This window comes from Didymosphaeria variabile (assembly GCF_027946475.1).
Source record: "Didymosphaeria variabile strain IMI 356815 chromosome Unknown scaffold_7, whole genome shotgun sequence".
NCBI lineage: Eukaryota > Fungi > Ascomycota > Dothideomycetes > Pleosporales > Didymosphaeriaceae > Didymosphaeria > Didymosphaeria variabile.
Window position 1 is genome coordinate 2,954,801 of NW_026611626.1, and position 26,953 is coordinate 2,981,753.

At 54.3% G+C, this 26,953-nt stretch overlaps 9 protein-coding genes across 9 annotated transcripts; 3 read left to right on the forward strand and 6 right to left on the reverse strand.

Moving 5' to 3' along the window:
- Positions 1-414: 414 nt before the first annotated feature.
- Positions 415-2,688, forward strand: N0V89_010145 (uncharacterized protein; the record flags this gene model as incomplete). Its single annotated transcript, XM_056218890.1, has 2 exons — positions 415-883; positions 932-2,688. 2 exons carry the CDS (start codon positions 415-417, stop codon positions 2,686-2,688), a joined length of 2,226 nt encoding a protein of 741 aa, XP_056068155.1.
- Positions 2,689-3,084: 396 nt separating this feature from the next.
- Positions 3,085-4,744, reverse strand: N0V89_010146 (uncharacterized protein; the record flags this gene model as incomplete). Its single annotated transcript, XM_056218891.1, has 2 exons — positions 3,085-4,547; positions 4,741-4,744. 2 exons carry the CDS (start codon positions 4,742-4,744, stop codon positions 3,085-3,087), a joined length of 1,467 nt encoding a protein of 488 aa, XP_056068156.1.
- A 783-nt stretch (positions 4,745-5,527) lies between these two features.
- On the reverse strand, positions 5,528-7,440 carry N0V89_010147 (uncharacterized protein; the record flags this gene model as incomplete). The annotated part of the gene is made up of 2 exons (XM_056218892.1): positions 5,528-6,814; positions 7,174-7,440. 2 exons carry the CDS (start codon positions 7,438-7,440, stop codon positions 5,528-5,530), a joined length of 1,554 nt encoding a protein of 517 aa, XP_056068157.1.
- A 1,698-nt stretch (positions 7,441-9,138) lies between these two features.
- GLT1 (glutamate synthase [NADH]) lies at positions 9,139-15,858 on the reverse strand (the record flags this gene model as incomplete). The annotated part of the gene is made up of 6 exons (XM_056218893.1): positions 9,139-9,304; positions 9,354-10,486; positions 10,584-12,123; positions 12,177-15,528; positions 15,578-15,618; positions 15,671-15,858. The coding sequence occupies 6 exons, from the start codon at positions 15,856-15,858 to the stop codon at positions 9,139-9,141; spliced, it is 6,420 nt and encodes a 2,139-aa protein (XP_056068158.1).
- A 3,154-nt stretch (positions 15,859-19,012) lies between these two features.
- On the reverse strand, positions 19,013-19,467 carry chz1 (Histone H2A.Z-specific chaperone CHZ1; the record flags this gene model as incomplete). The annotated part of the gene is made up of 3 exons (XM_056218894.1): positions 19,013-19,182; positions 19,255-19,264; positions 19,324-19,467. The coding sequence occupies 3 exons, from the start codon at positions 19,465-19,467 to the stop codon at positions 19,013-19,015; spliced, it is 324 nt and encodes a 107-aa protein (XP_056068159.1).
- Positions 19,468-20,847: 1,380 nt separating this feature from the next.
- Positions 20,848-21,727, forward strand: PUP2 (proteasome component pup2; the record flags this gene model as incomplete). The annotated part of the gene is made up of 3 exons (XM_056218895.1): positions 20,848-20,964; positions 21,051-21,394; positions 21,451-21,727. The coding sequence occupies 3 exons, from the start codon at positions 20,848-20,850 to the stop codon at positions 21,725-21,727; spliced, it is 738 nt and encodes a 245-aa protein (XP_056068160.1).
- A 761-nt stretch (positions 21,728-22,488) lies between these two features.
- Positions 22,489-23,164, forward strand: N0V89_010151 (uncharacterized protein; the record flags this gene model as incomplete). Its single annotated transcript, XM_056218896.1, has 4 exons — positions 22,489-22,542; positions 22,628-22,674; positions 22,838-22,891; positions 23,008-23,164. 4 exons carry the CDS (start codon positions 22,489-22,491, stop codon positions 23,162-23,164), a joined length of 312 nt encoding a protein of 103 aa, XP_056068161.1.
- Positions 23,165-24,120: 956 nt separating this feature from the next.
- N0V89_010152 (uncharacterized protein) lies at positions 24,121-25,488 on the reverse strand (the record flags this gene model as incomplete). Its single annotated transcript, XM_056218897.1, has 5 exons — positions 24,121-24,300; positions 24,359-24,600; positions 24,649-24,683; positions 24,774-24,958; positions 25,048-25,488. 5 exons carry the CDS (start codon positions 25,486-25,488, stop codon positions 24,121-24,123), a joined length of 1,083 nt encoding a protein of 360 aa, XP_056068162.1.
- Positions 25,489-26,435: 947 nt separating this feature from the next.
- On the reverse strand, positions 26,436-26,924 carry N0V89_010153 (uncharacterized protein; the record flags this gene model as incomplete). The annotated part of the gene is made up of 1 exon (XM_056218898.1): positions 26,436-26,924. The coding sequence occupies one exon, from the start codon at positions 26,922-26,924 to the stop codon at positions 26,436-26,438; it is 489 nt and encodes a 162-aa protein (XP_056068163.1).
- Positions 26,925-26,953: the final 29 nt, after the last annotated feature.

A 26,953-nucleotide genomic window follows, 5' to 3' on the forward strand; every position in this document is an offset into this window, starting at 1 on the left:
GCTGTGTGGCGCGGTTGTCTCTCGGTGCGACATGAGAGCTGAACTGAACCATGATTTGTTATTCCACGCTCTGGCATTCCTCAATTCTGCTCCCTATGTGTGTTGCCCGTCGACGGCCTGAACAAGAAGACACTCAGTACTAAGGGCGCTGCAGTGACGACCATGTGAGGGCTTCGGCAGAACTTCGGAACCGAGGTTCTAGGCTGCGTCACCATGGGCGCGACTTCACGGTCGCCGCATTCAATTATTTCACATCAACCCTCAATTCTACACTTTGGCTCTCGCTTGACACCCCTCGCTCTTCTGCTATGCTTTGCGACTAGCTTGAGCACCTGTGCACGGCCTACTAGCTGGGATTACTCTTCAACCCTCATGTCGCATTCTGTGCAGAGCACCTAGATTGCGCCGGCGAACATGGATGCGAATTCCTACCGCAAACGCAAGCGGGCTCATGTCTCATACCGAGAGCCAAGCAGCGACGATGACTTCTCCAACTCCGACATCGACAATCCCTCCAGGAGGAAGCGGCCAACTCGGCGGTCCGCCCGCCATCAATCGATTGAAGTCGAGCCGGAAGCGGAAGCCTCCACGAGACATACTCAGCCCACCGCTTCAGCTGCATTAGCTCGATCTGCTGTCTCTCAGCGCACACATCGGAGGAAAGAGAAGAGAAAAGTCTCGTACCGAGAGGAGAGCACAGACGAAGACAGTGACGAGGACCCCGAAGCCGACTATGAGCCGGAAGTGGTTGTTGTTCAAAGGAAACCACGGTCAAAAGGGACTTCCCAGCGGTCAACGCCTCGTAAGCAGTCTGAGAATAGCTCCAGGAAGACGATTGCGCCGAAGAAGCGCGCTTTTGGTGCCCCATTGAAGGAAAAGAAGGGTATGTCTATGCATACACACTGTTGATTAAGGGTTTAACATACAATAGCACCCCAACCGATTGTTGTACATATTCCTACCGATGGAATCAAGCCGGACATGTCGTCGTTGCCTTACCATGTTCTGCTCCAGATCTTTGTCTACGCCTCCCATCCACTGCACGATGAGAACATGCATGCAACTTCTTCCATATCTTGGCTGATAACGACGGCGCAAATGTGTCATGCCTTCACAAAACCAGCTCTGACGGCGCTATATCGTAATCCACCCATCTTCGCAATCCGGCAGAATCGGAAGAAGCTGGTAAACCACCTTATAATGCCACCAGAGGACGTTCGTCAAGACTACCAGGTCATGGTCAAGCGTCTCGAGCTTGACGCCACGCAAATGTCTGCCCTGACGGACCCCACCAACAGCTTGGCGGATTTGACGTCCTTGACATCCGCACTGTCGACACTGAAGGAGATAGACATCTTCGACCCTCTGGACAGACCACCCTACCGCGAACGTTTGAAGCGTATGCGCCGCTGGACCTACCCACCGGAGCTGTTCGAAGCTTTGCGGCAGACTCAGCTGCGCTTGAAAAGCTGGCGGTGGCATAGTGCCTACTGTGCCGAAGGTCTTCTGTGGATAAAGGACATCCACGCGGATCAAGTTTTCCAGAGCCTTCGCGATGTCACTTTTGTGAAGTTCAACTTCGACGAAAAGCGCAAGCCCGATGCCACTGATCCCACGACTGAGGAGCTTCTCGCATCTGCTGTTGCGTCCCTCCCGAACTTGCAATCGTTGACATTTGAATCTTGCACTGCTGTCAACGGAAAACTCTTGTCGTTGCTACCGTCTGCACTTCTCAGCCTCAGCATCACCAACTGCATTTATCTCACCTCCGATGATATGCATACGTTTCTATCTGACCACGGATGGCATCTTGAAGAGCTGGTTCTCAACCACAATCAGTCTCTAGACCTCTCTTTTCTAGTCACCCTGAAACAAGACTGCCCGCGACTGGAAGTTCTTAAGATGGACTTGAGCTATTACAGCACCCTAGCCATGTCTTCTGACAACGAGCCTCTCTACGACTGGCTTCTCGGACTCGACGACGTCCCCACCTGGCCCTCGACCCTTCGCATCATCGACATGGAACACCTCCGCAAGTGGGGCGCTGACTCCGCCACCAACTTCTTCACCTCGCTGATAGATTCCGCGGCTGATCTTCCCTTCCTACGCGAGTTGAGAATTCTGGCCATGGTAGACATGGACTGGCGTCAGCGCGCCGACTTCCGACGGAAGTGGGCTGCGCGCTTCGAGAAGGTGTTCGCGTGGCGCGGCCCGGCTCCAAGCCCTCATCTCGCATCGCTCAGGGCATATCGGCAGTGGAAAGATTCTCAGCAGGATGCCGCTGATAGTAACGACTCTCTGCTGGATGTCACAGCCGAGGTCCCGGTCGTCGCCGCGAAGGAAGGCCAGGCTACAGATGCACCGGGAAGCAGCGACGACGAGACAGACAGCGATGTCCCTCTGCTTGCTAAGCGCCGTCTCCGTTCCCGTGCGAAGGTCTCCACAAACTACGATGAGACGTCGGAGAACGAGAACGAGGATGCGGAGGGCCTTACCGAGGATACTGAAGCCGATGACGAGGAGCCTACTGTTGTGCAGGGGCGATGTCACACGGTTATATGCCGTATCGATAACCTGCGCCCTCGCGAGGAAATGTTTGACGAAGCGGATTTTCTCGATGAGGAGCGCAGCGGGGATGAAGAGTGGGATGAAAACAACGACGATGTCGAGGACAGCTATGCTTGGTAGTTGCTGGATGTTGTATTAACATCTGTACGATTGGTTGATCATGATTAGAACCGGGCTCGGATATGGGTGCATTGGGATGGTTGGCGTTTGGTGGTACCGGTAATCAAGATACCCTGGGTTTACTGGGGGCAGTATCAGCTTGGAATTTGCTCGGTTGTGCAGTGTTTCATGTGGAATTAATCATTGAGAAACTGGATGCTTTGAAGAGGTTTTGCATGCTGATGCTTGAATGCTATGCAACCCATCTTTTCGCTCATTCTGGCGTTGAAATCGTGTGTCGTGAGCACTACACTTGCGCGATCTATCAGCATATAACAAACTAGTTTTCCAACTCCCACCATGTACCGCATCCTAGTATTTATGGCTCCGCATACCCCCACCGCCCCTCTACTCCTGTCATTGCCGCGCCTCCTCCATCCGTGCTTCGCTCAACGTCGCGCTGCTACTCGCATTAAGCTCCGGCCCAGGCGCCTGCACCAGCCCCCACTTTCCCTTCGCAATACGCTCGCCTCTGAACTTCACCAGCAGTCCTACGAAAATAGGCCCGATGATGGTGTTCAACAGGATGGCCCAAATAGCAGTGATGAAGCCATCTGCCGATACGTAGTCCGTATTGTTGTACCCTATCTCCACGATGAGCAAGCCGATTTCGCCGCGGGCCACCATAGCCATGCCGAGCAGGAGCGCAGGGGGAAGTACAGAGCTAGCCACGGATTCGCGTGCGGGTGATTCTGCAGATTTCTCTTGCGCGCTTTCTTCCTTTGGAGACGCACGTCGCGTCGCTGCATCTGAGATGGGTATCCAAGCGCCAACGAGGAACTTCGCCGCCAGCATGAGCAGCGTGTAGACGACGCCCCGCCAGATAGCTTTCCCGGTCCAGAGATCCAAAAACGGGATTGCAAAGCCGACGGAAGCGAAGAACAGCGGGGCGAGCACGTATGTCTGCGCGTCGAGACAGTAGCACTCGAATGTGTGGACGAAGGTCGGGGATTTGTGTTTCTCGCGCTCGCCTTCTTCGCGGGACATGACGACGAAGGGGCCCGAGGGGTGTTTGCTGGGGAGGTAGGTTAGGAAAGTGCCTGCGAGGAAGGCGCCGAAGAGGATGGACGTTCCCGCGAAAGAGGCGATGGAGATGAAGGCGCAGAGGACGAGGATCATGAGGGTGATGTTGGAGAGGTGGTCGAGCTTGGCGAAGTGGTGCTCGATGTACTTTCTGAAGAGCGGTGCGAAAACCCACTTCGTCAGGATGGGCGTGAGGATGGCCATTGCTGCGGAGGCGACGATGGGGCGGCCGATGAGCCAGCCGAGATTCGCGTTTCCGCCTGAGGAGAGGGAGCCCAGTTGGTGGATTACGCTGCTCATGACCAGGCCTGAGACGTCGTCCATGACTGCGGCGCTGACGAGCACGGCGCCGACGCGAGTTTGGGAGAGATCGACGTCCTTGGAGGCTCCGGCTATGACGGCGAAAGTCGTTCCTAGGGAAGTTGCGCTGAGGGCAGCTCCAATGATGAAGGTTTCCACCGCCCCGTACCCGAATCCCAAGTACAGCAGCAGGTAACTGAAGCCAATGGGACACAGCACGCCGGTCGCAGCCGCAATGAGACTCAGTCCGAAGTTCGCCTTGAGCAGATCAAGCCTCGTCGTTAGCCCTCCCTCGAAGATAATCAAGATAAGCCCAATGTACCCGAGGTACAGGAATGTCTCTTGCCACTCATGGTGCAGGATGTTGGCCAAAGGTTGCCCGAAGATGATGCCGACTATTATGGGCCCAATGATACCAGCGCGGATGATTTTCTCGGAGGCATATTCGGAGATCCACAGGAAGGTGAAGAAAGATACCAAGATGAGGATGTCAACGACTAGGTAACTACATCAGTAAATCACGAAATAGGGTAGAGTTTAGACAGGAAACGTACTTCCGGGTTCATGGTATTGGAGAAAGGGCGCGGGCATGGCGCCGTGCTTGCAACAAAGGCGTTTGTAAAGCTTGAAGTGGCTCTTTGGAGGAGATGTCAAGGCGCCGAGGGTATACAAGCCAGGCGAAGGCGAGACCCATGGTGACGTAGTTTTCACGGTGAGACTTGTTGACGGCTTGTGAAGATGGGCCAAGGGCGCCGTTGTGATTTCTTCATTGTCCCAAGGCTTGGAGGGTCCAGTTGGCCCCAATTAGGGCCTTGGCCTGCACCCAATCGGAGTTGGACCGGATAGACGGACAGGAAATGTCATAGTATCTAAACTCGTGCGCATTGGCAAGCTCGCATCTGGCTACGATGGAGGTGTTGGTGTTTTCACAATGCGACGTACGCGTTTCGCGGGCGAGGATGAAGCGTTCGCCTAACCCGGTTGGGACGGTCCTTCACAGTCCGTTCCTTCATACTTCCGTCATAGCGCACTCCCACGCGCTATACCCCATGACACAGAACTTCTGTATCAATATATCTTCTCGATAATATCAAATCGTGTCCACCGGGAACACTAAACACACCCATAACTAAATAAATATAGAACAACAACTCGTTTTTGTCTACATTTTTAATTAGAATGGCCCTGATAAAGCAAGCTACAGCTGATACGAGGTAGGATGCTGCGTATACTGGGCAAGGCACAACGGAAGCGTTAAGAGAGGTTTTTCAGCCGCTGAGACGGCATGCTATTGTCAAAGAAACCTTTGGAAATCTGAAAAAGTCGACTTATTACGATATTACTCTACAACATCACGACGCGAAGACGGAGGAACCGACAACGCGAAGACAACAGAAGTATATTACTCGCTATGTTGCTACAGACCACGGTTCGTCTTTCCTCTATATTCGATGGTAATCCTGGATGCAGAACGACCTCATTCCTCGTCTCTTGCGCCACGATCCAACAGCAGCTCTATAATACTCTCACTGCGGTTATTGCGATTACCCCTCGCACATTGAAGTGCGTTCCAAAAGTACATTCCCGGGCGCCCTGACATAGCGTTTATATAGCCAGTACAGGCATACGCTTCGCTATTGTGGTTCGGATCAGCACCGTAGTCAAGCAACAGCTTCACCATCTCAAAGTTCCCCTCGTGGTAATACACTGCACCACAGGCAGCCTGCAGCGCACCTGAACCATCGATTTTTGCGCCGTGCTCGAGGATGAGCCTGGTGATGGAGATGCTGCCCCGTATGACAGCTGCTTGCAGGGCGTTGTCGCCCCATACTGGTCCTCGTGTGGACGGATCGGAGCCGTGCTCTAGCAGCAGACGCACGATGGCTTCGTTGCCGCGGTAGGCGGCGAGGTTGAGGGGGTGGAACCATCGTTTACCGGAGATGTTGGGGTCTGCTCCGGCTTTGAGGAGCATGCGTGCGATTGCTTCAAATCTATCACGCTGCTCTTCGGACGGAGAGTCTTCTCCCCAGCAAGCATATTGAAGCGGCGTGCTGCAGAAGACAACCCTCGACCGGCCGCGATTCTCGATGCAAGGCGTGCCGTGGACAACGTTGGGAGATGCGCCCTGTTCGAGCAGAAATCTCACGCATTCGACGTAGCCATGTTTTGCCGCGCGCAAGATGGCATGGCCGCGCTTGGGAACTTCTTGGTTGACGTCCACGCCGGCAGCTACGAGGCGTTGAAGAAGTTTGAGATGACCTTTGACGGCTGCTACGCCGAGCGCACGCGAGCCATGCTTTTCAATGTCGACTTCGTTGCGCAGAAAGTGCTCCACGAGTTGCTCGTTCCCATCTCGGGCGACAGATACGAAGGCGTTTCCGGCAAGTTGGCTCGAGTAGTCCATCCGTTCGAGTATCGTATCCAGAACGTCTCTCCATTTCGTCTCTTTCTCCTTCGAAACGATGTTGAACGCCGCACCGGGCAGCCACTTGTCGTCGACACCATCGACCAACTTATCCTCTGCCCCTCGTTCAATCAGATATCTTGCAATTTCTTCATGGCCAGCTTCCAAAGCCGCCTCCAGCGCCCGGCCCTCAATTTTAGTCCTCGAATTAACATCCACCCCCCGCTCCACCATCACCCTAACACATTCCATATGCCCATTCACCGCCGCAACTCGCAAAGAGTGTCCCAACCGTCCTCCCTGAACCCCAGCATCCGCGCCATGATCGAGCAGCAGCTCCACGATATCTTTCAACCCCTTCTGACTTGCAATATACAACGCCGAAGCGTGCGATCTCCCCGGGTTGCCCTTCCCTCCACGCATAACCTCCACCCCCTTCACCAGCAAACAGCTTACCACCGCGCTCAACCCCTCACTACACGCCGCCTCCAGCGCATACCTAATATTCCCCGCCTTCGCATTCGGATCCGCGCCATGCTCTAGCACTAAACACGCTATATCCTCCCTTCTCTTCTCAATCGCAGCGATGAGCGCGCTTCGGGCGTATTTCTGTGGCCCCCCTTGTTAACGACGCTCTATAACATCAAATTCATCGAAAAGTCAAATTATATCTATGAAGATGTATGTATATAGATAATAGGGAAAATTGGGGAACGTACCTGCTTCGCTTTATACTGCCTCCCTCCACCTCTTGCTCGAGGACTACATCCCTGGTCCAGCAGCGTCTGCACAGCGTGCAAGTTCCCGTGCACTGCGGCTGCGGCGAGGGGATCGCAGCGATGGGCTTTAGCGAGGGTTCTGTAGTAGGTGGGTATGACTGTGCTGTAGAGTCGGCGGGAGGTACAGGCCAGGACTTGGAGGTCAATTTCGCTGTCGATGTGGGATGTGATGGCGCAGAGGAGCTCGTTGGGGAGGTGGAGGAGCATTTTGGAGGTGGGATAGAGTGATTATGAGATTTGGGTAGGATGCGCGGCGGCAGTTATATGTAGGTTTGTCTGGTTGGGTGTTATGTTTGAGTGTGGCTGAGACTGCGATTAGTTGAGTCATCGGTGTAGACTATGCTCGACTCCGGTCTATCGAAGTCGAGGTCGAGTCGTGGGGGCCATTCGCAGGATGCACTGTCCCACTTAAGCTCGCCATGTACCATCAAACCTTCAATGCGCAGAATTAACCCAAGATACACTATCGCTAGTTAGACGTAGCAAAATTACTATCATGGGGTTAGATACGCTGAGTTAGTTACCACAGACACTATATTGCAGGATGCACTATCCCACTTAAACTCGCCATGTACTGTTAACCTTTTCAATGCGCAGAGTCAACCCAGGATACACTATCGCCGGTTGGATGCATCACAAATACCTTCATGGGGTTGGAAACGCCGAGTTAACCCAACACACACCATCGCCAATCCCTAACCCCCACCACAAATACCATCATGCTCTCGAATACGCTGAGTTACCACAGGATACACTGTCCCACTCAAACTCGCTATGTACCGTCAATATTTTCGATGCGCAGAGTTAACCCAAGATACACTATCACCTGTTGTATGTATGCATCACAAATACCACCATGGGGTTGAATACGCTGAGTCACCACAGGATACCATATCGCAAGATAGCCTTATCCCACTCACCCTCCCCCTCTACCATTAAACCATCCAATCCTTAGAGTTAATCCACGCCCCACCACCGCCATCCTACATACCATCATGGATTTCAACACGCTGAGTTGCCACACGCTCGCACATCGCACCCCCCTTCAACGAACGCTTGCATCGTCCCACTACTTAGATTGACTCTCAACACGACATGATATACCACCACACACCATCCCTTCTCACCTCCTCACAAGCATCATACAGCAAGTCATCATAGACTACACTATTATCTACTGCTTACATTTATTCCCCACGTCTTGAAGCATCGACTGAGAATATAGCGGCGATGAAGTGAAGTTTGTGACGTCCTGCGGTTCCACGGTATCTGACAAAGAAAGCCCAGCTAGTATTTAACATACACTCGCACCCAAGTTTCGATACCCTCTTGCGAGTTTTCGAGGATGCGCGAAACAAGTCGATTGTGCACCATCAGCAGGGCAGAAAAACCGTTCCTGTTCCTGTTCCTGTTCCTGTTCCTGTTCCTGTTCCTGTTCCTGTTCCTGTTCCTGTTCCTGTTCCTGTTCCTGTTCCTGTTCCTGTTCCTGTTCCTGTTCCTTTTTCCGCCACACGTCCACCGTTTCATCGGAATCGCTCAGCTCACGATAGAAAATAAAGCCGCATGCACACGCACATCATTAAATCTCATACCCATTTTGCAAATTAATTCATACACCCTACAGTGCCCACCGTTTCCACCGTACAAGCTTGCATGCATGCATCCCGCACCCACCCACTCCAAATCCCAAAAAAGCACCAGCAGTGAAAGAGGTATCTTGCAAAAAGCGATTGAGAACATGCCCGACTCAAGGAAGAACCCAGTAGCGCAAGAAACGAAAAGAAAAGAAAAGAAAAGAAAAGAAAAAAGTAATCATGACATGATCGATCGTGCAGATTGCGTACAAGTCGTCCTTCAGTCGTAGCGTTGTATTCGTATCTCGTCCAAGAGGTTGATGCAAGTGGTTTAAGCAGCGGCCTGGACGAGCTTCTCGGCTGGGGCGCCGCCCGCCTTGTTCAGGAGGGAGTAAGGCGGGCTCTTGACGATGCCGCCTGTGACGGGGAGCTGAGTGCCGACGCCGGTGAGGAAGGTATCGACGTCGCGGGCGCATTGGCGGCCTTCGTTGATGCCCCTATGAACGTTAGTATGCTAAGTAAACACTCGAGCTCGATCAAACTTACCAGACAATGAGAGACTGGCCGCGGCGGCAGTCACCAGCGGCAAAGACACCAGCCAAGTTAGTGTTGTAGTGGCCAGGAGTCGTCTTGACGTTCTTGCGGGCATCGCGCTCGACGATGTCGCCGAGGACGCGCTCCTCGGGACCCAAGAAACCCATAGACAAGAGGACGAGCTCGGCGGGGAAGAACTGCTCGCTGCCCTCGACTTGCTTCATGTCCCAGCCGCCAGTGGCCGACTTGGTCCACTCGACGCGGACGGTGTTGATGCCCTTGACCTTGCCGGTTCCGTCATCGACGAACTCCTTGGACATGACGCAGTACTCGCGAGGATCCTTGCCCATGTGCGTCTTGACTTCCGAGTGACCGTAGTCAGTGCGGAAAATACGCGGCCACTGCGGCCACGGGTTGTCGCGGGCACGCTCTGGCGGAGGCTGGGGGAGCAGCTCGAAGTTGACGACCGACTTGGCTCCGTGGCGGACGGAGGTACCAATGCAGTCGTTACCAGTGTCACCACCTCCGATGACCACGACGTTCTTGCCCTTGGCTGAGATGTAGGCGTCATCGGCGAGCTCGGAGTCGAGAAGAGACTTGGTGTTCTTGTGCAGGAACTGCATGGCGTAGTGAACACCCTCGAGGTTGCGGTTGGGGATGGGCAGGTCACGAGCGACAGTCGCTCCAGTGGCGAGGATGACAGCGTCGTATTCGCCGCGCAAAGACTCGAGAGATGGCTGGCCCTCGGCACCCACAGCGACACCGGTAACGAATTTGACACCCTCTGCGGCGAGGAAATCCACACGGCGCTGCACAACCTTCTTGTCGAGCTTCATGTTGGGGATACCGTACATGAGCAGACCACCAACACGATCGGCGCGCTCAAAGACGGTAACCTCGTGACCGCACTTGTTGAGCTGATCGGATGCAGCAAGGCCAGCGGGTCCAGATCCGATGATGGCAACCTTCTTGCCAGTGCGGGTCTGGGGTGGCGATGGGATCATCCAGCCCATCTCGAAACCGCGGTCAATGATAGCGCATTCAATAGACTTGATGCCGACGGGGTCCTCGTTGATGCCCAGAACGCAGGCACCCTCGCAAGGAGCAGGGCAAACACGACCAGTGAATTCTGGGAAGTTGTTGGTCTAGACGCGCAGCTAAGTCAGCGAAGTCATAAAAGTGGAGATGGTACGAAGTGTTTATGTCTAAGACAGATCGACTTCGTACCCGGGCATTACGTACCATGAGCAGGCGATTAAGAGCATCGCGCCATTGATTAGCAAACACTAACTCATTCCATTTTGGTATAATGTTCGAGATCGGGCAACCAGTGTCAGACTGGCAGAAAGGCACACCGCAATCCATGCAACGAGCTGTCTGGTACTTGAGTTCATCCTCGTTGAGGCGTTGAGAAAGCTCGGACCAGTCGCGGGTCCGGGTCTTGGGGTTGCGGTACTTCTCAGAGCGCCGCTGGTACTTCATGAAGCCCTTGGTCTTGTCGAGCACGAGAGCCTTCTTCTTCTCAGCCTTGGCATCGGTGACACTCTCCTCGATGTCGAGAAGGTCGGCCTTCTTGTCCTTGGCATCGTGCTCATGCTTCAAAGACTCCTCGTGAGCCGAGCGAACAGGGTTGCCGGGGAGGATGGGAAGGGGGTACTCCTTCTTCTTCTTCTCGGCCTCCTTTGCAGCCTCCTCCAAGAGAACACGCTTGTAGTCGACCGGCATGACCTTGACGAAGCGGGGTAGGGCGCGGGAGAAGTCCAGGAGAATGCGTGCAGCAAGCTCGGAGCCTGTGTAGTGGTGATGGTCCTCGATGAGGCCACGAACGAAGGCGATCTCCTGGGGGTCCTCGATGCCGGAAAGCTCAACCATCTCCTGGTTAACCTTCTGCTCGAAGTCCTGCTGGATGTCGAGGACGTAGGCAATACCGCCAGACATACCAGCAGCGAAGTTACGGCCAGTAGAACCAAGGACAACGACACGACCGCCAGTCATGTACTCGCAACCATGGTCACCAACACCTTCGACAACGGCGGTGGCTCCGGAATTGCGGACAGCGAAACGCTCAGCAGCCACACCACGGAAGTAGCAGGTACCCTTGGTGGCACCGTACAAGCAGACGTTGCCGATCAGGACGTTCTCCTCAGCCCTGTACACAGCCGTACGAGGCGGGTAGACGATAATACGACCACCAGAGAGACCCTTGCCGACGTAGTCGTTGGCGTCACCCTCAAGCTCCAGAGTAACACCAGGTGCCAAATAAGCACCGAAAGACTGACCCGCAGATCCACGAATGTTGGCGTGGATTGTATCCTGGGGCAGACCAGCTTCGCCGTAGCGCCTGCTAATCTGGTAGGATAGGGTAGCACCCAAAGCACGATCGGTGTTGACGATATCACATTCGATACGTGCGGGTAAGCCCTTCTCAAGAGCCAATTCAGACTCAGCGATGAGCTTGTTGTCAAGACGTACGTGGAGACGGTGGTCCTGCTTGCGGACGTTGAACGTAGCCACTCCAGGTCGCAGTGTGTGGGCGGGCGTCAGAATGAGCGACAGGTCGATGTTCTCCGTCTTTGCAGTGCGAAGATCGTCGCGAACACGGAGCGCCTCGCAGTGACCAACCATGTCGTTGATGGTACGGAATCCAAGCTTGGCCATGATGGCACGGAGTTCGTTGGCGACATAGTAGAAGAAGTTGATGACGTGCTCGGGCGTACCGACAAACTTCTTCCTGAGCTCAGGATCCTGAGTAGCAATACCGACGGGGCAGGTGTTCAAGTGACTGAAAGATAACGTTAGTACACTCTAAAAATAATTAGGTTTAGCACTGCTTACCACTTCCTCATCATGATACAGCCCATAGCGATGAGAGGGGTTGTAGCGAAACCCCACTCTTCCGCACCGAGAAGACAGGCAATGGCAACATCACGGCCAGTGCGGAGCTGCCCATCAGTCTGGACGATGACACGTCCACGGAGGTCATTGAGGACCAAAGTCTGGTGAGTCTCGGCAAGACCCAATTCCCAGGGAAGACCGGCGTACTTGATACCAGTCCAGCGAGAAGCACCGGTACCACCATCGTGGCCAGAGATCAGGATGTGATCAGCCTTGGCCTTAGCCACACCGGAAGCGACGATACCGACACCAGTCTCAGAGACGAGCTTGACGGAGACACGGGCGCGCGGGTTCGAACACTTCAGATCGTAGATCAACTGCTTAAGATCTTCGATAGAGTAGATGTCGTGGTGAGGTGGAGGAGAGATGAGACCGACACCAGGAGTGGAGTGACGGGTCTTAGCGATGGAAGCGGAGACCTTGTGGCCTGGGAGCTCACCACCCTCACCGGGCTTAGCACCTTGGGCCATCTTGATCTGGAGCTCATCGGCATCGGCGAGGTAGTTGCTGGTAACACCAAATCGACCAGAGGCGATCTGCTTGATGGCAGAGCGCATGGTGTCGCCGTTCTCCATGCGAAGAGATCGCTCTGGGTCTTCACCACCCTCACCAGTGTTGGACTTGCCGCCCAATCGATTCATGGCAACGGCAAGAGTAGAGTGAGACTCCATGGAAATGGAACCGTAGGACATGGCACCGGTCACGAAGCGGCGAACGATGTCGGTCCAAGGCTCGACCTGGTCGATGGGGATGGGGTTACGGTCCTCAAAGTTGAAGTCAAGCAGGCCGCGCAGCGTACAGTCCTTGATGCGCTCGTACTCTGCAATGGAGTACGCCTCATAGGACTTGTCGTTCTTGGTGCGGACGGCATCCTGAATGTTGGCAATCGCAGTCGGGTCGTTGACGTGAGCTTCTCCACCGTCTCGCCAGTGGTACTCGCCAGTCTCAGCAAGACCGGGAACCTCGACGATGCTGCGAGTCGGGAAACCCTTCTCGTGGAGCGCGAAGGCATCCTGGGCAAAGTCCTTGAAAGTCGCACCCTTGATGCGAGTAGCGGTTCCTGTGAAGCAACGGTCGACAACTGAATCATCGATACCAAGAGCCTCGAAAATCTGGGCTCCCTTGTATGACTGCAACGTAGATATACCCATCTTGCTCATAACTTTCAGGATACCACCATCGCAAGAGTGCTTGTAGTTGTCGATAAGTTGTTCAGGCGAGAGCTTCTTGCGGATCAAACCCTCACGGTGCATCTTCAAAATGCACTCGATGGCAAGGTAAGGGCAGATAGCGTCAGCTCCGTAACCGACGAGAACGGACATGTGATGGACCTCACGAGCTTCGGCAGTCTCAATGACAAGGGCGACTCGAGAACGGGCCTTGCTGCGGACAAGGTGGTGGTGCACCATACCGGTAGCGAGACAGGCGGAAACAGCCACGCGGTCGGCGGAAGTGGCACGGTCGGAGAGGACGAGGATGTTGTCACCACTGTCAATGCACTCTGCGGCGGCATCGCAGATTCGGTCCAGCGCGTTCATGTATCCATCGACACCCTCGCTCTTGGGGAACGTGATGTCGATCGTCTTCACAGTCCACTCAGGATAGAGGGTGTGCGCGTTGGTCAATGCCTTGAACTCCTCGAGAGAAAGGATTGGCGAAGGAAGAAGCAGTCGGCCGCACTGCGACTCATCCATTTCGAGCAAGTTACCCTGCGGTCCAACGTATGCCTCAAGAGACATAACGATGGCTTCACGGATGGGATCGATGGGAGGGTTCGTGACCTGAGCGAAGAGCTGTCGGAAGTACTCATACATGAGGCGGGGCTGTTGTGCCAGGCATGCGAGAGGAGCGTCATTGCCCATGGAACCCAGAGCCTCCTTGGAATCGGCTGCCATAGGCGCAAGGAGCAGTGTTACCTGCTCGAGGGAGTACCCGAAAGCCTTCAGGCGCGGGTCCTCGTGCACTCGCGTATCTGTGAGAGTGTAGCCGAGGTCTACACCCTTATCCAAGACTGCCTGTTTGACCTTAGGCAAGGTCAAAAGGTTCTTCTCAACCCAGGATCGGAAGTCTTGACGAGCTGCAACCGTGTTCTTCAGCTCGGAGTCGTCAATGATGCGACCAGCCACAGTGTCAACGAGCAACATGCGGCCTGGCTGGAGACGACCCTTCTGTACGACTCGCTCCGGGTCGATGGAGATAGTACCGACCTCTGAGGCGCAGACGATTCGGTCGTCATCGGTCACGTAGTAACGGCAGGGTCGGAGACCGTTACGGTCGAGGTTGGCTCCGCAGTAACGTCCATCAGAGAACGTGAAGAGGGCCGGGCCATCCCAGGGCTCCATCATACAGGCGGCCCACTCGTAGAATGCCTGCTTCGCAGGGTCCATTGAATGATTACCTTGCCATGCCTCTGGCACCATGAGCATAACAGCTTCTGGGAGTGAGAGAACACCATTGATCGTGAGCAATTCCAGCACGTTGTCGAATGCAGCAGAGTCGGAACCTCCATCCTCAACAATCGGGTACAGGAGGTCAAGTTCATCACCAAACATCTCCGACTTCATGACGCCTTCTCGAGAGCGCATCCAGTTCTTGTTGCCACGTAAGGTGTTGATCTCACCATTGTGGGCTGCCCATCGCAAGGGCTGTGCACGATCCCAGCTGGGGAATGTGTTAGTGGAGAAACGGGAATGAACAAGAGCAAAATGCCCCTCATAATCGACTGAGAGAAGGTCGTGATAGTATTCGTAGACTTGCACAGGTGCAAGCTGGCCCTTGTACACAATGTTCTTGTTCGACATGGAGCAAATGTAGAACCAATTGTGAAGGCCAATAACGTGAGTGGAGCGCTTGCGCAGCACATAGAGCTGTCGCTCGAAGTACCCGCCATCGAACGTCTGGTCGAAGTCTGGCTTCGGTTCCTTGCCCTCACCAAAAGCCTTCTTCAGCACGACAAACGGCTGCAGTATGATGGGCTCTCGCGACAAAGCGGCAGGACCAAGCAGCGTAGAGTCCCTCGGGACCACTCGCCAACCCAACACTCTTAGATCCAGCTGATCAGCCACATCCTCGAACATCGCCTTGGTTTCATCCAGCGCTGCGGGATCGGGCTTGAAGAAGAGATTACCAGTGGCATACTGGCCCTGGAGAGGGAGCGTGAAGCCTTGCTCGCGTCCAAACTCCTTCACGAAGAATCGGTGGGGAATCGAAGTCATGACACCAGCGCCATCGCCATCACGGGCGTCAGAGCCCACGGCACCTCGATGAGTCATATTGCATAGCAATGACCGCGCTGATGAATGTAAGTAGTCGTATATAAAGATTGAGCCGTATTCTCTCACCATCGGAAACAATCTTGTGGCTAGCCTTGCCCTTGATATGGCTGCCGATTGTTAGCACGAGCTGGGCTCACAAACAGTCATATGGTCACGTACGCAGCGAAACCCACACCGCAAGCATCCTTCTCGTACTCGGGGTCGTAAAGACCCTGCTTCAAGGGCAGGGCGCCCGCCCACGATTTGTTTTCGGGGCCATCCTGGTAAGGAAAGACGGAGCTTTCCTCCTCGACAATCGGCGTATCCTGGGGCAATTTGGTATCTTCGGCGAAGGAAACGCTACCCATTATATCGGCAGCCGGCCGAAGTTTTGGGGTGGTGGGTAGGGTCGAGGGAGTGCGGGGGGTATCAAGGACCGTAGTGGGGGTCTGAGGTTCGCGTATTTGGCTGGTAGTTGATGCTCTGATGCTGGCACAAACAATTAGCGGTCGCGATCAATGAAGATGTTTCGGTCTGTCGTGGTGAAGTTCGCACAGCTCCCAATTACACAGCGCAAGTGCAAAGAGCGCCCTGCTTCAGTGATTTTCTCTGTCGTAAGTGTCCAGGCTGCCTGTTGCAAGCGGCGAATATTGCCGGAAGAGCAGGCTTCGTGACTGCAACTCGACGTTTCAATGCGGGCCTGAGGCCAATGACACTGTGCTAGCCTCGGCGGCGACCGATGTCCGCAAAGAAGCACGAAACTGCTGATAAGGCAGGCGACGAATGGGAGCAGGCGGGGTTGACTCTGTCCACACAGAGGATTCACTACACCCCGGCGCGCGAGCTGGTGTATGCAACGCGCAGGCTGTAGGGGAGAGGTGGAGGGGCGAAGGTGAAGGCGGATGGTGCAGGCAAGTGCAGGTTGTATTTTGACTTACGCGCAGTGGTGGGCCGATCGAAGAGGGCCTAAAGAATGACTCGTGGCGTTCGAGCAAGCAACTTCCAGCAGGGCGACGTTTGGGGAGAGAGAGGGAGGTATTGACGGAGTGCGGAGAGCTTATGAGGACGTGGGTGGGGTGCCAAATTTCGCTGCGCTAGAGACCTTCACTACTATTCTACCAATGAGTGACACGGCTGGGCGCTCGAAGGAGGCCTGTCTACCGCTGTAAGAGAAGTCTCCACTCTCTCACCGGGCTTGATTGTTTGTTCCGGACTCGGGCGTAGTCCTGGTTTCTGTTCGTGTGTATGGTACTCGAAGCGCACATGTCAGACGCGTTCCCATCGTCACGAACAATGAAATCAAGGGCGCCCTATTGGCGGTCCCCACGCAGCTCAATGGCTTCCAAAAACACCACGCCCTGCTGGTCTGACGCGCCGGAGAAGCTTCAACGGCCCTCTGCTCATGCAGCTGCGCGCGGCAGTAGAGGACAGCCCTGCATCGCTGTCGTGCGTGGTGAACTTTTCCCCACGAAATTCTGCCAGCCTGCCCGGGCGGTGGGCTCGTAGTTCGCCGTCAGCGGCTCATCATTCGCTCCGGTGTCGCTTTGACACGTTATGATTGCATAGTGCATCGCTTTTCCGCCCTCAAGCTCCCCCGGCCGATTGCCCACACGCACCAAACTTGAAACGGCGCCCTTGTGATTGGCTGACTGACAATTCCGCCAGCGCACATTAGCTCTCGCTTGCTTAGCGCCGCATTGCAGATGCTTGTCCGTCGTTTTTTTATGTCATGTCTCTGATCTTTCCCTTATCGCCCGCCGAGATGCGCCCATGGTGGAATGGCCTGCTTCCCATAGGCCGGGAGATGGTAAATCTCCAGCGGAACATCCAGTGACGGACCTGCACCGCGGCCATCATAGACATCATTGTGCGCGGAGCAGAGCGATCCCTTTGCCAATCCAACTAGAACACAAGCCCATCTTCCATTCTGTCGTAGTAGATCTGATCAGCATCTCGACGGCAAGTCTTCCAGCAAGACTTGCCATTCCGCCACGCACGGCACGCTCCAGAGTACCAAGCTAATCACCTCCGTCTCGGGTCAGACCGGAATCGACGTGTTAGAGCATGTTGCACCCACACCAAGGGAGGAGGAGCTTCTTGACGGATAATTCCATGTGTCAAGAGGTCACGGCTATGCCTAGGCAGCCGTGTTCGCCTATGTTGGTCCAACTCGCCGACATCGCCACCGAAAAAGAGAAGGCGGACGATTCCGCTGCACCGCTGGCAATGTACCCGCGGCTGCCTCTGACGGCATTTGCTTTCGCGGCGGTAAACCGTCCGGTCTGCAGCCAATACCTTTCCGTGGTTGCTTCGAGGCTCTAGGCCTAGGTACTGTAGCACAAATTCTTCCGGCAATAGTCTTCGTTGTCTTGACGCGAAAGATTCTCGTAGGTAGAACGACTACCCAGCCGTCCCATGGGGGCGATCTCGCCAGGCGGAAATTCCCTGCTTCAGGGTCGTCCGAGTGAAGCTTCATTGTCCGCGTGACCGGCTGTCTGCACTTGCTTTTGCTGCTTTGACTGGCGCATACACTTCGCCATGGCGGGCTGGCGGTCCGCAAAGATCGCCTTTGCTGCACGTATTTTGGGGCTGATCAATACCGCAGCGGTATGTCTCTGGCCGACTGTACCCCGGCATCTAGCCATATCGAAGCCTTGGGTCGCCTCTGTGTACGAGTATGTACCATGTACCATTGGGGCCGGGTGGGGTAGGGATGTAGGACTAAGGAACGAATCAAATCAATGCTGGCCGCACAGTCCGCCTACCATAAGCAACAACATGTGTTTGGAGAGGGAGCGCGCACGAAGGTGAGTTGCTGGTCTCGTGAGATGGATTGGATGAGTAGATTGTGTTGTCACAGTCCTGAGGTCATATCACGATCAGGTGCGCTCATGAAGCACTGGATTTCTCTGCGGAAGGAGCGTCCCGTTGTCTTCGGCAACCACCGCTCGTGGTTTGTTACTCAATCTGCGACATCGCCAACATTGTATTGGGCTAGATGGGTGGCCATCTGGACACTGTGTATCTAGGCATCTAGGCATACGCTTGGCGTGACAAACGTGTACTATCTACACTCATTGATGCATACACAATAGATTGCTGCGCAAGGCTGGGCGTGGGCTTGGACGTGGTGTCACCTAACATTCTAGTATTCGAGCGCATAGGCTTCACATGTTCGAAATCTCTGCACGAAAGACGAAGCAATTGTCGATAGCGCAAGGCATTCATGACATTTGTTAAACTGTTCCCACGCGCGGCGTATAGCACGCATAGCATGGTTACGTCCCATATGCAATATCTCCCCATCCTGGTATGCACGTCCGAAACTCCGTTATTCAATCGAGCCGGCCCGCTAACCAAAGCCGGAATACTTTTAATCATACCGACTCATCGGGATAACCCTAAGTGCGGGCGTACAATCCTCATGAGCGCGTTGAAGAAGACTGGTCCTGTCAGTCGCAAAGCGGGGCAGACAGCGAGCGGTGGGGCAAACGGTACCAAGGGACGAAGAGAGTTGGAGCTCTAGTCCTTCATCTCATCGTCAGGATCGTTGAAGTCCTCATCGTCGTCCTCATCCTCATCTTCACCAAGCTCCTCAGCAGCCTTGGCGAAGTCGATGTTCTTTCCACGCGTGCGGCTTCCGACGATGTTGGTGGGGTCGATCTCCGCCATGGTGTCTTCATCCTCAGGCTCTGTTCAAGTGTCAGTAGACGTCAACACAGCGGCACGGCGCGAATGCGCGCGAATGGGATAGAGAGCTGTACCCTCAACAACCTGCCAGAACCAAATTAGCAACTATGCGCCAGCAGCTAACACGCAACCTGGGAACATACCTCAGCCTCATTGCCGGACTCATCGCTGGAGTCGTCCTCTGCGGACTCCTCCATAGCGTCAGGCGCCTTGCCCTTGCCCTTGTCGGCGACCTGGGCGGGGTTCTCGACGCCCTCCATCTGGTGGTCCTCGGATTGAGCAGCCATTGCGATTATGGTCTATTTAGGTGATGCGGTTTAGGATGGTTGAATTGATGGTGTTGCGCGGAATTGGATGCGACAGCGAGGAGTGCGGATTGTTTGTGTGTGGTGATGGGAGGGTGAGGCAGTCGCAGCAATCGATGTACAAATTCACCTAGTGCCTAGAACGGTTTAGACCTGCATGTCGCTAGAGCAACCGCGCCTGCGACCAAAGACCTACTCCCCTCAAGCTACTTGAGGCTCCAGATCGCGGCGCCTAAGGTGTGACATAGGCGCTTTGCTTCAAATTCGAACACTGGTGGCTCCAGCGCACGTCGTGGAAGGTCCAATTCGATAGTTCATCGAATGCGTTTGTGCGCAGCCACTCTTTGAGGACTAGACTGCTCGACATATTGGCATGTATGGCATAGTCAGCAATGAGGGAATTATCTTTAGATCCATACTCTTTGTTAGAATTCATATGTTTAGTATGGGTTCTGCTCCTATGTTAGGGATAAATGCCATACGCGCGTCGGCAACTGCATGTAAGTCGTACCAGGCAAACAGGTCAACTAAAAGGTAGGCTAGTGTAATGGACGAATATACTTCGCCAGATCAAAGCAATGAAATGAACATGTTCTCGCGGCGCTCTATCTTTGACTATCTGAGTAGGAAGGATTATTCACTGCATACTACTGAAGTAGCCCTTGTACTTAACATGAAAAGTTAACTTTTCAAAGATGGGAGCCTCGTTCTCGGCAACTCACCGGCGAGTAATTCATCTACTGATCTGATAAGTATAGACCACAGTCGTTTGGAGACAAAAGGAACCATGTTGCAAGAGACCATGGGATTGGCATGCGCGAATAAGATGCGCGTTCACGTGGTCAAGAAAATGAGAGTATTCTACCCCAATACAATCATGGATGCATAGAGATAATGCTACATAGACAGGTATGCCTGGGAAGCTCTTCGCCCGATTCTGTCGTGGTTGTGTATGTGATGCATAGCTCCCCGTCGTTCTTGCACTTTCGGCGTCACAGCTTGGCACCGCACGGACCATCTTCAAGGCAGCTCCTGCCGCGTCGTAGCTGCGCTCTCGGCCATCAAGCTCACCAAACCCACAACACGATATCTGCGCTCTTCTGGTCAGAAGCACACTTCTTCCAAGCTTCTGCCTTGCCGTCAAAGCAAGACTTCTAGCCCTACCTCTCCGACCGCCCCACGAATTCTCCACAAACACCTTCAATATGGTATGCTTGATGCGAACACCGTCTGGAGCTCCGCATGCTGATTTGAGCAGTTCATAGCACGAAGCGAATATGGTACGTGTCATTGAAGAACTTCCTTTTGAATTCATGCTGACAATCAATCTCTAGATCGTGGTATCAAGTCCGTAGCCCCGCAATGTCCCTCTTCGAAATCGCAAGCTCACCGCAAACCAGCACCTTCTCGCCCGAAGGCCGTCTCTTCCAAGTCGAATATTCTTTAGAAGCCATCAAGCTCGGTTCAACAGCGATAGGCGTAGGTCCACCCCCGAGTCGCACCGCGCCACCTTCAAATGCGCGCGATATACATATCCCCGCAACACCAACTTATTCGTGATATAGGTGGCAACCGGTGAAGGTGTGATCCTAGGTGTAGAGAAGCGCGTAACCTCCACCCTCCTCGAGACCTCGTCCGTCGAGAAGATTGTAGAGATCGACCGTCACATTGGCTGCGCTATGTCCGGCCTGCAGGCCGACGCCCGGAGCATGATCGAGCACGCACGAGTCGAGAGTCAGAACCATGCTTTCAATTACGCCGAACCGTTGAGGGTGGAGAGCTGCACGCAGGCGATATGCGATCTGGCGCTGAGGTTCGGTGAGGGTGCAGATGGCGAGGAGAGCATTATGAGTCGGCCGTTCGGTGTAGCGCTGTTGATCGCAGGATACGACGAGGACGGACCCAGCCTGTACGTTTCGAAGGAATAGGATATGATACGGGAGTAGTGAGCTGACTAAGGGCCAGATACCACGCTGAGCCCTCCGGTACCTTCTACCGCTACGACGCGAAAGCTATCGGTTCCGGTTCTGAGGGCGCGCAAGCCGAGCTGCAGAACGAGTTCCACAAGTCGCTTACCCTTTCCGAAGCAGAAGTCATGGTGCTCAAGACGCTGAAGCAAGTCATGGAGGAGAAGCTGGACAGCAAGAACGTGCAGTTGGCGAGCGTGACGAAGGAGAAGGGATTCAGGATCTACACGGATACAGAGATGGAGGAGGTCGTCGGAAGGCTGCCCACGAATTAGAGGATATAATTCCTCTCGCTCTGACGCAGGTTAGGATAATGCTGTAGACGACGGAATGTGGGAGATCTTCGAAGCGACTTCATCCACATAACGAATGAATAGATGCATGTCTCAACGCCACACAACCGAAGAATACCACGACAGTGAAGGCTGTGCTCTGCTTCATTTAGCATTTTGACTCTTCCCAATATAGATCCGCGACAGTCAAAGTCCACTCCTCAACTCTAGTAATCTACTCTCTATCGCTGCCAGTGCTAGCAAAAGATCGACTGGACTTGATTTCATTCTTGTCGTCGAACATGTCTAGGAATTGGTGACGATGTGAGAACCGGTGCATGCTGCAATGTGTTTCTCCTTGAAGCCACCAATTTGCTACGATGCCTTCGTGCAGGATCGCAATCATCAAATAATGAAAGCCAACGTAGTGTCCTACAAAGAACCGCTTTACTACAATACAATTGATCTCGCCATGGCTGGGAACTATCAAGCATCGCGCTTGAAATCTGCATGCCGACCTGACACTCTGCATACAACATCGATCAAACCTCTCACTTCATCTATAACAACAATTCATATCTTCAACCGCCATTTTATGTTTTAGGCTTCCTAGATAGTCGGCAATCGCCCGCCCAGACATTCTCTCTTCCCATTGGTCCAAACCTCGCCAAGCCCTCGAACCTCACTTCTTCCTCGCAACCTCCATCTTCCGTTCACGCCCACAAACGTCACCCCGACACCCGCCCACACCGCACACCGTCACGATGCAGCTCAAATCCGTTGAGCCCGGCTCCATGGGCCGCACGCCCGCTGCTTTCGTACGTCGTTCGCTGCGCACCGCGGCCGCAATGGCTCGTCATAGACGGCTGCAAGCTGGGAGAGAGATGGCTAATAGGGACTTAGAGCATGCGTAGCCCGTATAAGGCGTACAGGAGTCCGTTTGGTCCTCAGTATGTGGTTTCTTTGTTTTGTTTTGCGAAGGAGCAGCTGGGATGACAGGTGAAAGAGGAGTAACGGATGGCAACAGCGCGACCACGCCCGTCTACCTCCCCTCTCGACTCAGCTGCGGACACCAATTGGCTCCGTTGGGAATGTTTGCTAACGAGCGCACAGGTACAAGGTTGCGCCCAACGTGCACGGCATCACGGCTAGACATCTCGCAAAGTAGTACGTTCACACCCGTCCTATTGCACGCCCAACACCCAACCATAGATTCACAACCACGAACCACCGACGCCAGTCCCGCGACGCGCTGCGTATACAACAATGCTAACCCTCCACAGCGGCACTCTCGCAGCAGGCTTTGGCGGCGTCGCCGGCTTCTTCGCGCTCTTCTTCTTCGCTGAGGTCCCGCGTGTGCGCACCGATATCATGCAGAAGATTCCTATCCTGGGCGACTACTTCATCGTTGAGATCCCGCCGGAGGACAACCCCTTCTAGATGGGAGGAACTACTGGGGGTGGGGTGTGTATCATAGCGTGGCATGGTGGAGGGAAAGAAGGCATGCTGTATACTAGACCGCGAGACGCGGAATAGACTACTTTCTTCTGTTCATTGGGCAGTGTGAGTGCGTGGTGTTTGATCGTCGAAGCGTTGAAGCACTGAAGGAGCTTCCACATCAGCTCCCTGCTAAGCGTAATGCCTCACACCCGTCTCAATGGTCGTTGACTGCATTGCTGCCCTTGGCAACGATGCAGGCGTGGTGCTTTTCATGTCCTTCTCTTCGATTAACTACAAATTAGATGACCTTCAGTTCGAAATAGCCATGCCGTCTATCGCCCTCTTCTAGTCAGATACCGCCCAAACCCAAACGCCTCGCCATGCCATGCCAATGCCTTACCCAAACGCCTCGCTCGCCTACGCGCATACCAAACCATCCCAGAAGCTCAACCCAACCAGGCGTCATACATTCCCATGCCATCCTCTAGCCAAAGCTAAACCACATTCCCCTCCTTCCTCACCCTCTTCCTCTCATCCACCGCATCCCGCCACCCCTCCCATACTCCGCCGTCGCCCACGTAAGCCCCGCAGCAACAACCAGAAACCCCGCCGAAATAGTCGAAAACCACCCAACGCCGATCTTGCGCACAGCAGGCAGACACGCCGCGCTCCCAGCCGCCGCAAAGAGGTATCTGAACGCGTAATTCCCGCGACAACCTCCGCACTCCTCCCCTGCATCACATCCAAACAGTACGTGTTCAAGCTGGGAAAACAGAAAAGCTGCGCGACGCCCTGGAGGAACATCATGACGACGGGTAACGCGACGCCGCCTACGCGCTTTTCGACGCTCCAGCCGTAGACGAGCATGCACGCGGGGATGACGATGCCGATGAACGGCAGACAGCTGCGCAGCCGGTCTTCCGCGACGCGCGAGCCGCGGATGGCGATGTACTTTTTTACGGTGGCGTCTGCCCAGCGGCCGCCGACGAGCGTGCCGACGAGGTAGCCTGCGCCGGGGGCGATGTAGAAGAGCCCACTTTGGAGGGGGAGGTGAGTGCGAAGCGGGGGTTGAGCACGTAGCGGATGGGGGTGAGGAGGGAGTACATGTTCCAGACTAGGGAGGATGCTGCTATGGCCTGTATCCCATTAGCCCCTATATTCAGGGGAAGAATAGATTGACTGAAGCGGACGTACCACGGTGAGCAGATTCGGGTAGCGGTAAAGGCGGAGGATGCGGAAGGGGTTCAGCCACTGCCAGAGGGTGCGCATTCTCTCTGCTTTAGGGAGGTCCTTTAGCTCGTCTGCGCGCCGGTAGTGGATCGTTTCGGGCTGGAAGAAGACGACGAAGAGGGTGGCTGCTCCTGCGAGGGCGGTCTGCAGCCAGAAGATGTCGCGCCAGGAGCGGAAGGTGACGATGATGCCGCCGATGAAAGGGCCTGGTGAGTTTAGTAAGAAGGAAATGGAGCAGTATGTGAGGTACTGACCTAGTGCTGGGCCGATCAGAGTACCTGATAGGAACCTACATTATGTTAGTCGAGGGTTCTCAAATTACCAGGAAACAGGTCCTCATCATATCCTGGCGTGGTAGAAGAATGTATGACTGGCTTACCATCCCAAAGCGGTACCCCGTTCAGTAGGCTTATATATATCGCCAATAACACTCGACCCAATAATCAAGAAAGCCGTCCCTTGGAAAGCAGTGATGATCCTAAAGATGAAGAACGCCGCCAAATTAGGCGCCAGCGCAGTCCCGATGCTCGCAGCAGTGAACAAGGTAGCACTGATAATCGAAACCTACAGCTTTCTCGTCAGTCGTCAACATTATAGACATCACCGAGGCCAGCGTGGTCTTGGTCATCGATTTCATTGTGGTAATTGCGTACCCATCGTCTTCCGTATATCGTGCCGATCGGCCCATAGAAACAAGGGCTAACACCCATAAACAACATATACATAGCGTTGGACAAATTGATGATGGAGCCATCGCAGTCGAATGTGTCTGCAACCTCAGGTATAGCAGAAAGTACAGTGGTCGAAGAGATAGGTGCTAAGAAGCTACAGAAGGAGAGAACGGCGGTGATGATCAGCTTCCGGCGTTCGGGGAAGCGATTGTAGACTTCATCGTTGTCGCCAGTGGCGACGTAGGACACGTGTGCCATCTCATGGTTACTGAAGCTGGACACGGTGTGTTGTAGTTGAAGCCGGTGATTCTCTTCCCGTTCCCATGGAACTATGGAGGCGTATTGCTTTTCAGCATTGGTAGCTTGTGGTGATTGTCCACCTTGCGCTGGTGCAGTGGACGAAGACGCAGTTGCGGGGGCCATGTTGAGCTATCATGGATTCGAATGTGAATAAATGTTAATCGAATGTTCAAAGAGAACGGTCTGATCTTGTGTTCATGGGATTGGGATGTGGAGTTTCTCCACAAGCGACTTAGACTTGTTATACACAACAGAAGATGGAGAGAAAGTGACTCAAAATATTTGGATCGGTGAGTTTGAGCGGTATACAACGCACTCCGCATTTGGGTGGGTCACTGTACTGGTCAACTCAAACACTAGCGTACAGAGTTCTTCAAAATTTGCAGGTTGAGGGAAGTTCGCCGTCATAGGCGTCCCAAAGTGGTCAGAATCTAGCTTTTCCGTGAAGATTGCCGGCCGCGCTATCGGGACTAGAAGCCGTCGGAGTGAATGCCGGAGTATCGGAATGTCGCCGAAAGCTGTAGTTTTCGCCGACAACCTATCGTCACCGAACAATTCGTAGATTCGTTGGCCTGGAGCCAATCTCACACGGAGATGAGCCACGATGTGTGGCGCATGGCATGGTGAGCTCCTCCCGATCGACACAGTGTAGATAAGATAAGATACCTTCGAAGGTCCCACGCCGAAATGAAGCTACTGCGATTTCGGACACATGGGCGATCTTCGCTTGACCATCAAGGTGAACCACTCTGAGCGGTCAGCACCTTTCGGTTGGTCGGAAACGCTCCGGAATCAATCTGGCTGCACGCTACGGCTATTCCTGTTCGATGAGCGTTAAACAGAGAAAGCGCTGTTTGTACATGTACAGTATCGTCTAATTCGATGTGGCAGCGCGAGCCGCGTATAACTATGTACTCATGTCGAAAAGCCGCACGAGAGGAAACCGCGTTGAGCGGATTGTGCCAATGAACGCCTGTTCTGAGGATCAACCCTTCCCGGGATGTCGATGATGAAACTGCCGTGAGAACGCCTTCAATGCAAGTAGACTTTTATCGCCGTGTAGCGTGTCATTATATACTGAGTCGGTCGAGGCTCAGCCTGTCGACACTCCGGTGGCGCTTCACCATGCCGAGCTTGTAGAACTTTTCCTCGCCTGCGGCTGTGCGACCGCCGATGTACCACTTCTCTGCTCCCATGGCTTCGTGAAAGCCCTCCGAGGAGCTATCTGAGCCTCTCCGGCTTCTCGCTGATGCTCCCGGTATGGGGAAAGCCTTGGTCTGAGCGGGAGAGGTCGAGCGGTGGTACGGAGCAGCGTGTTGTCTGGTAGGCTGGAACTGCCCGGTGGCCTGTACCGCAGCAGTCGTGGCGCCTGGCGAGGGAGGACCGGCTTTGGTGGTTATTTGCCGTGAAGTGTTCTGGTTTGCATTTTGCGGTGTGGAGGCGCTGTGGGTATATGAGCTCGCAGCCGCTGCCGACTGTGAGCTTGCGGCCTTTTGTATCGCAGACTGAGCGCGGAACGCCGCGAGGAAGTTGGAGAAGAAGGGACGATTTGACGACATGGTATCGGGAGGTTTGCGCCGTGAGCGAG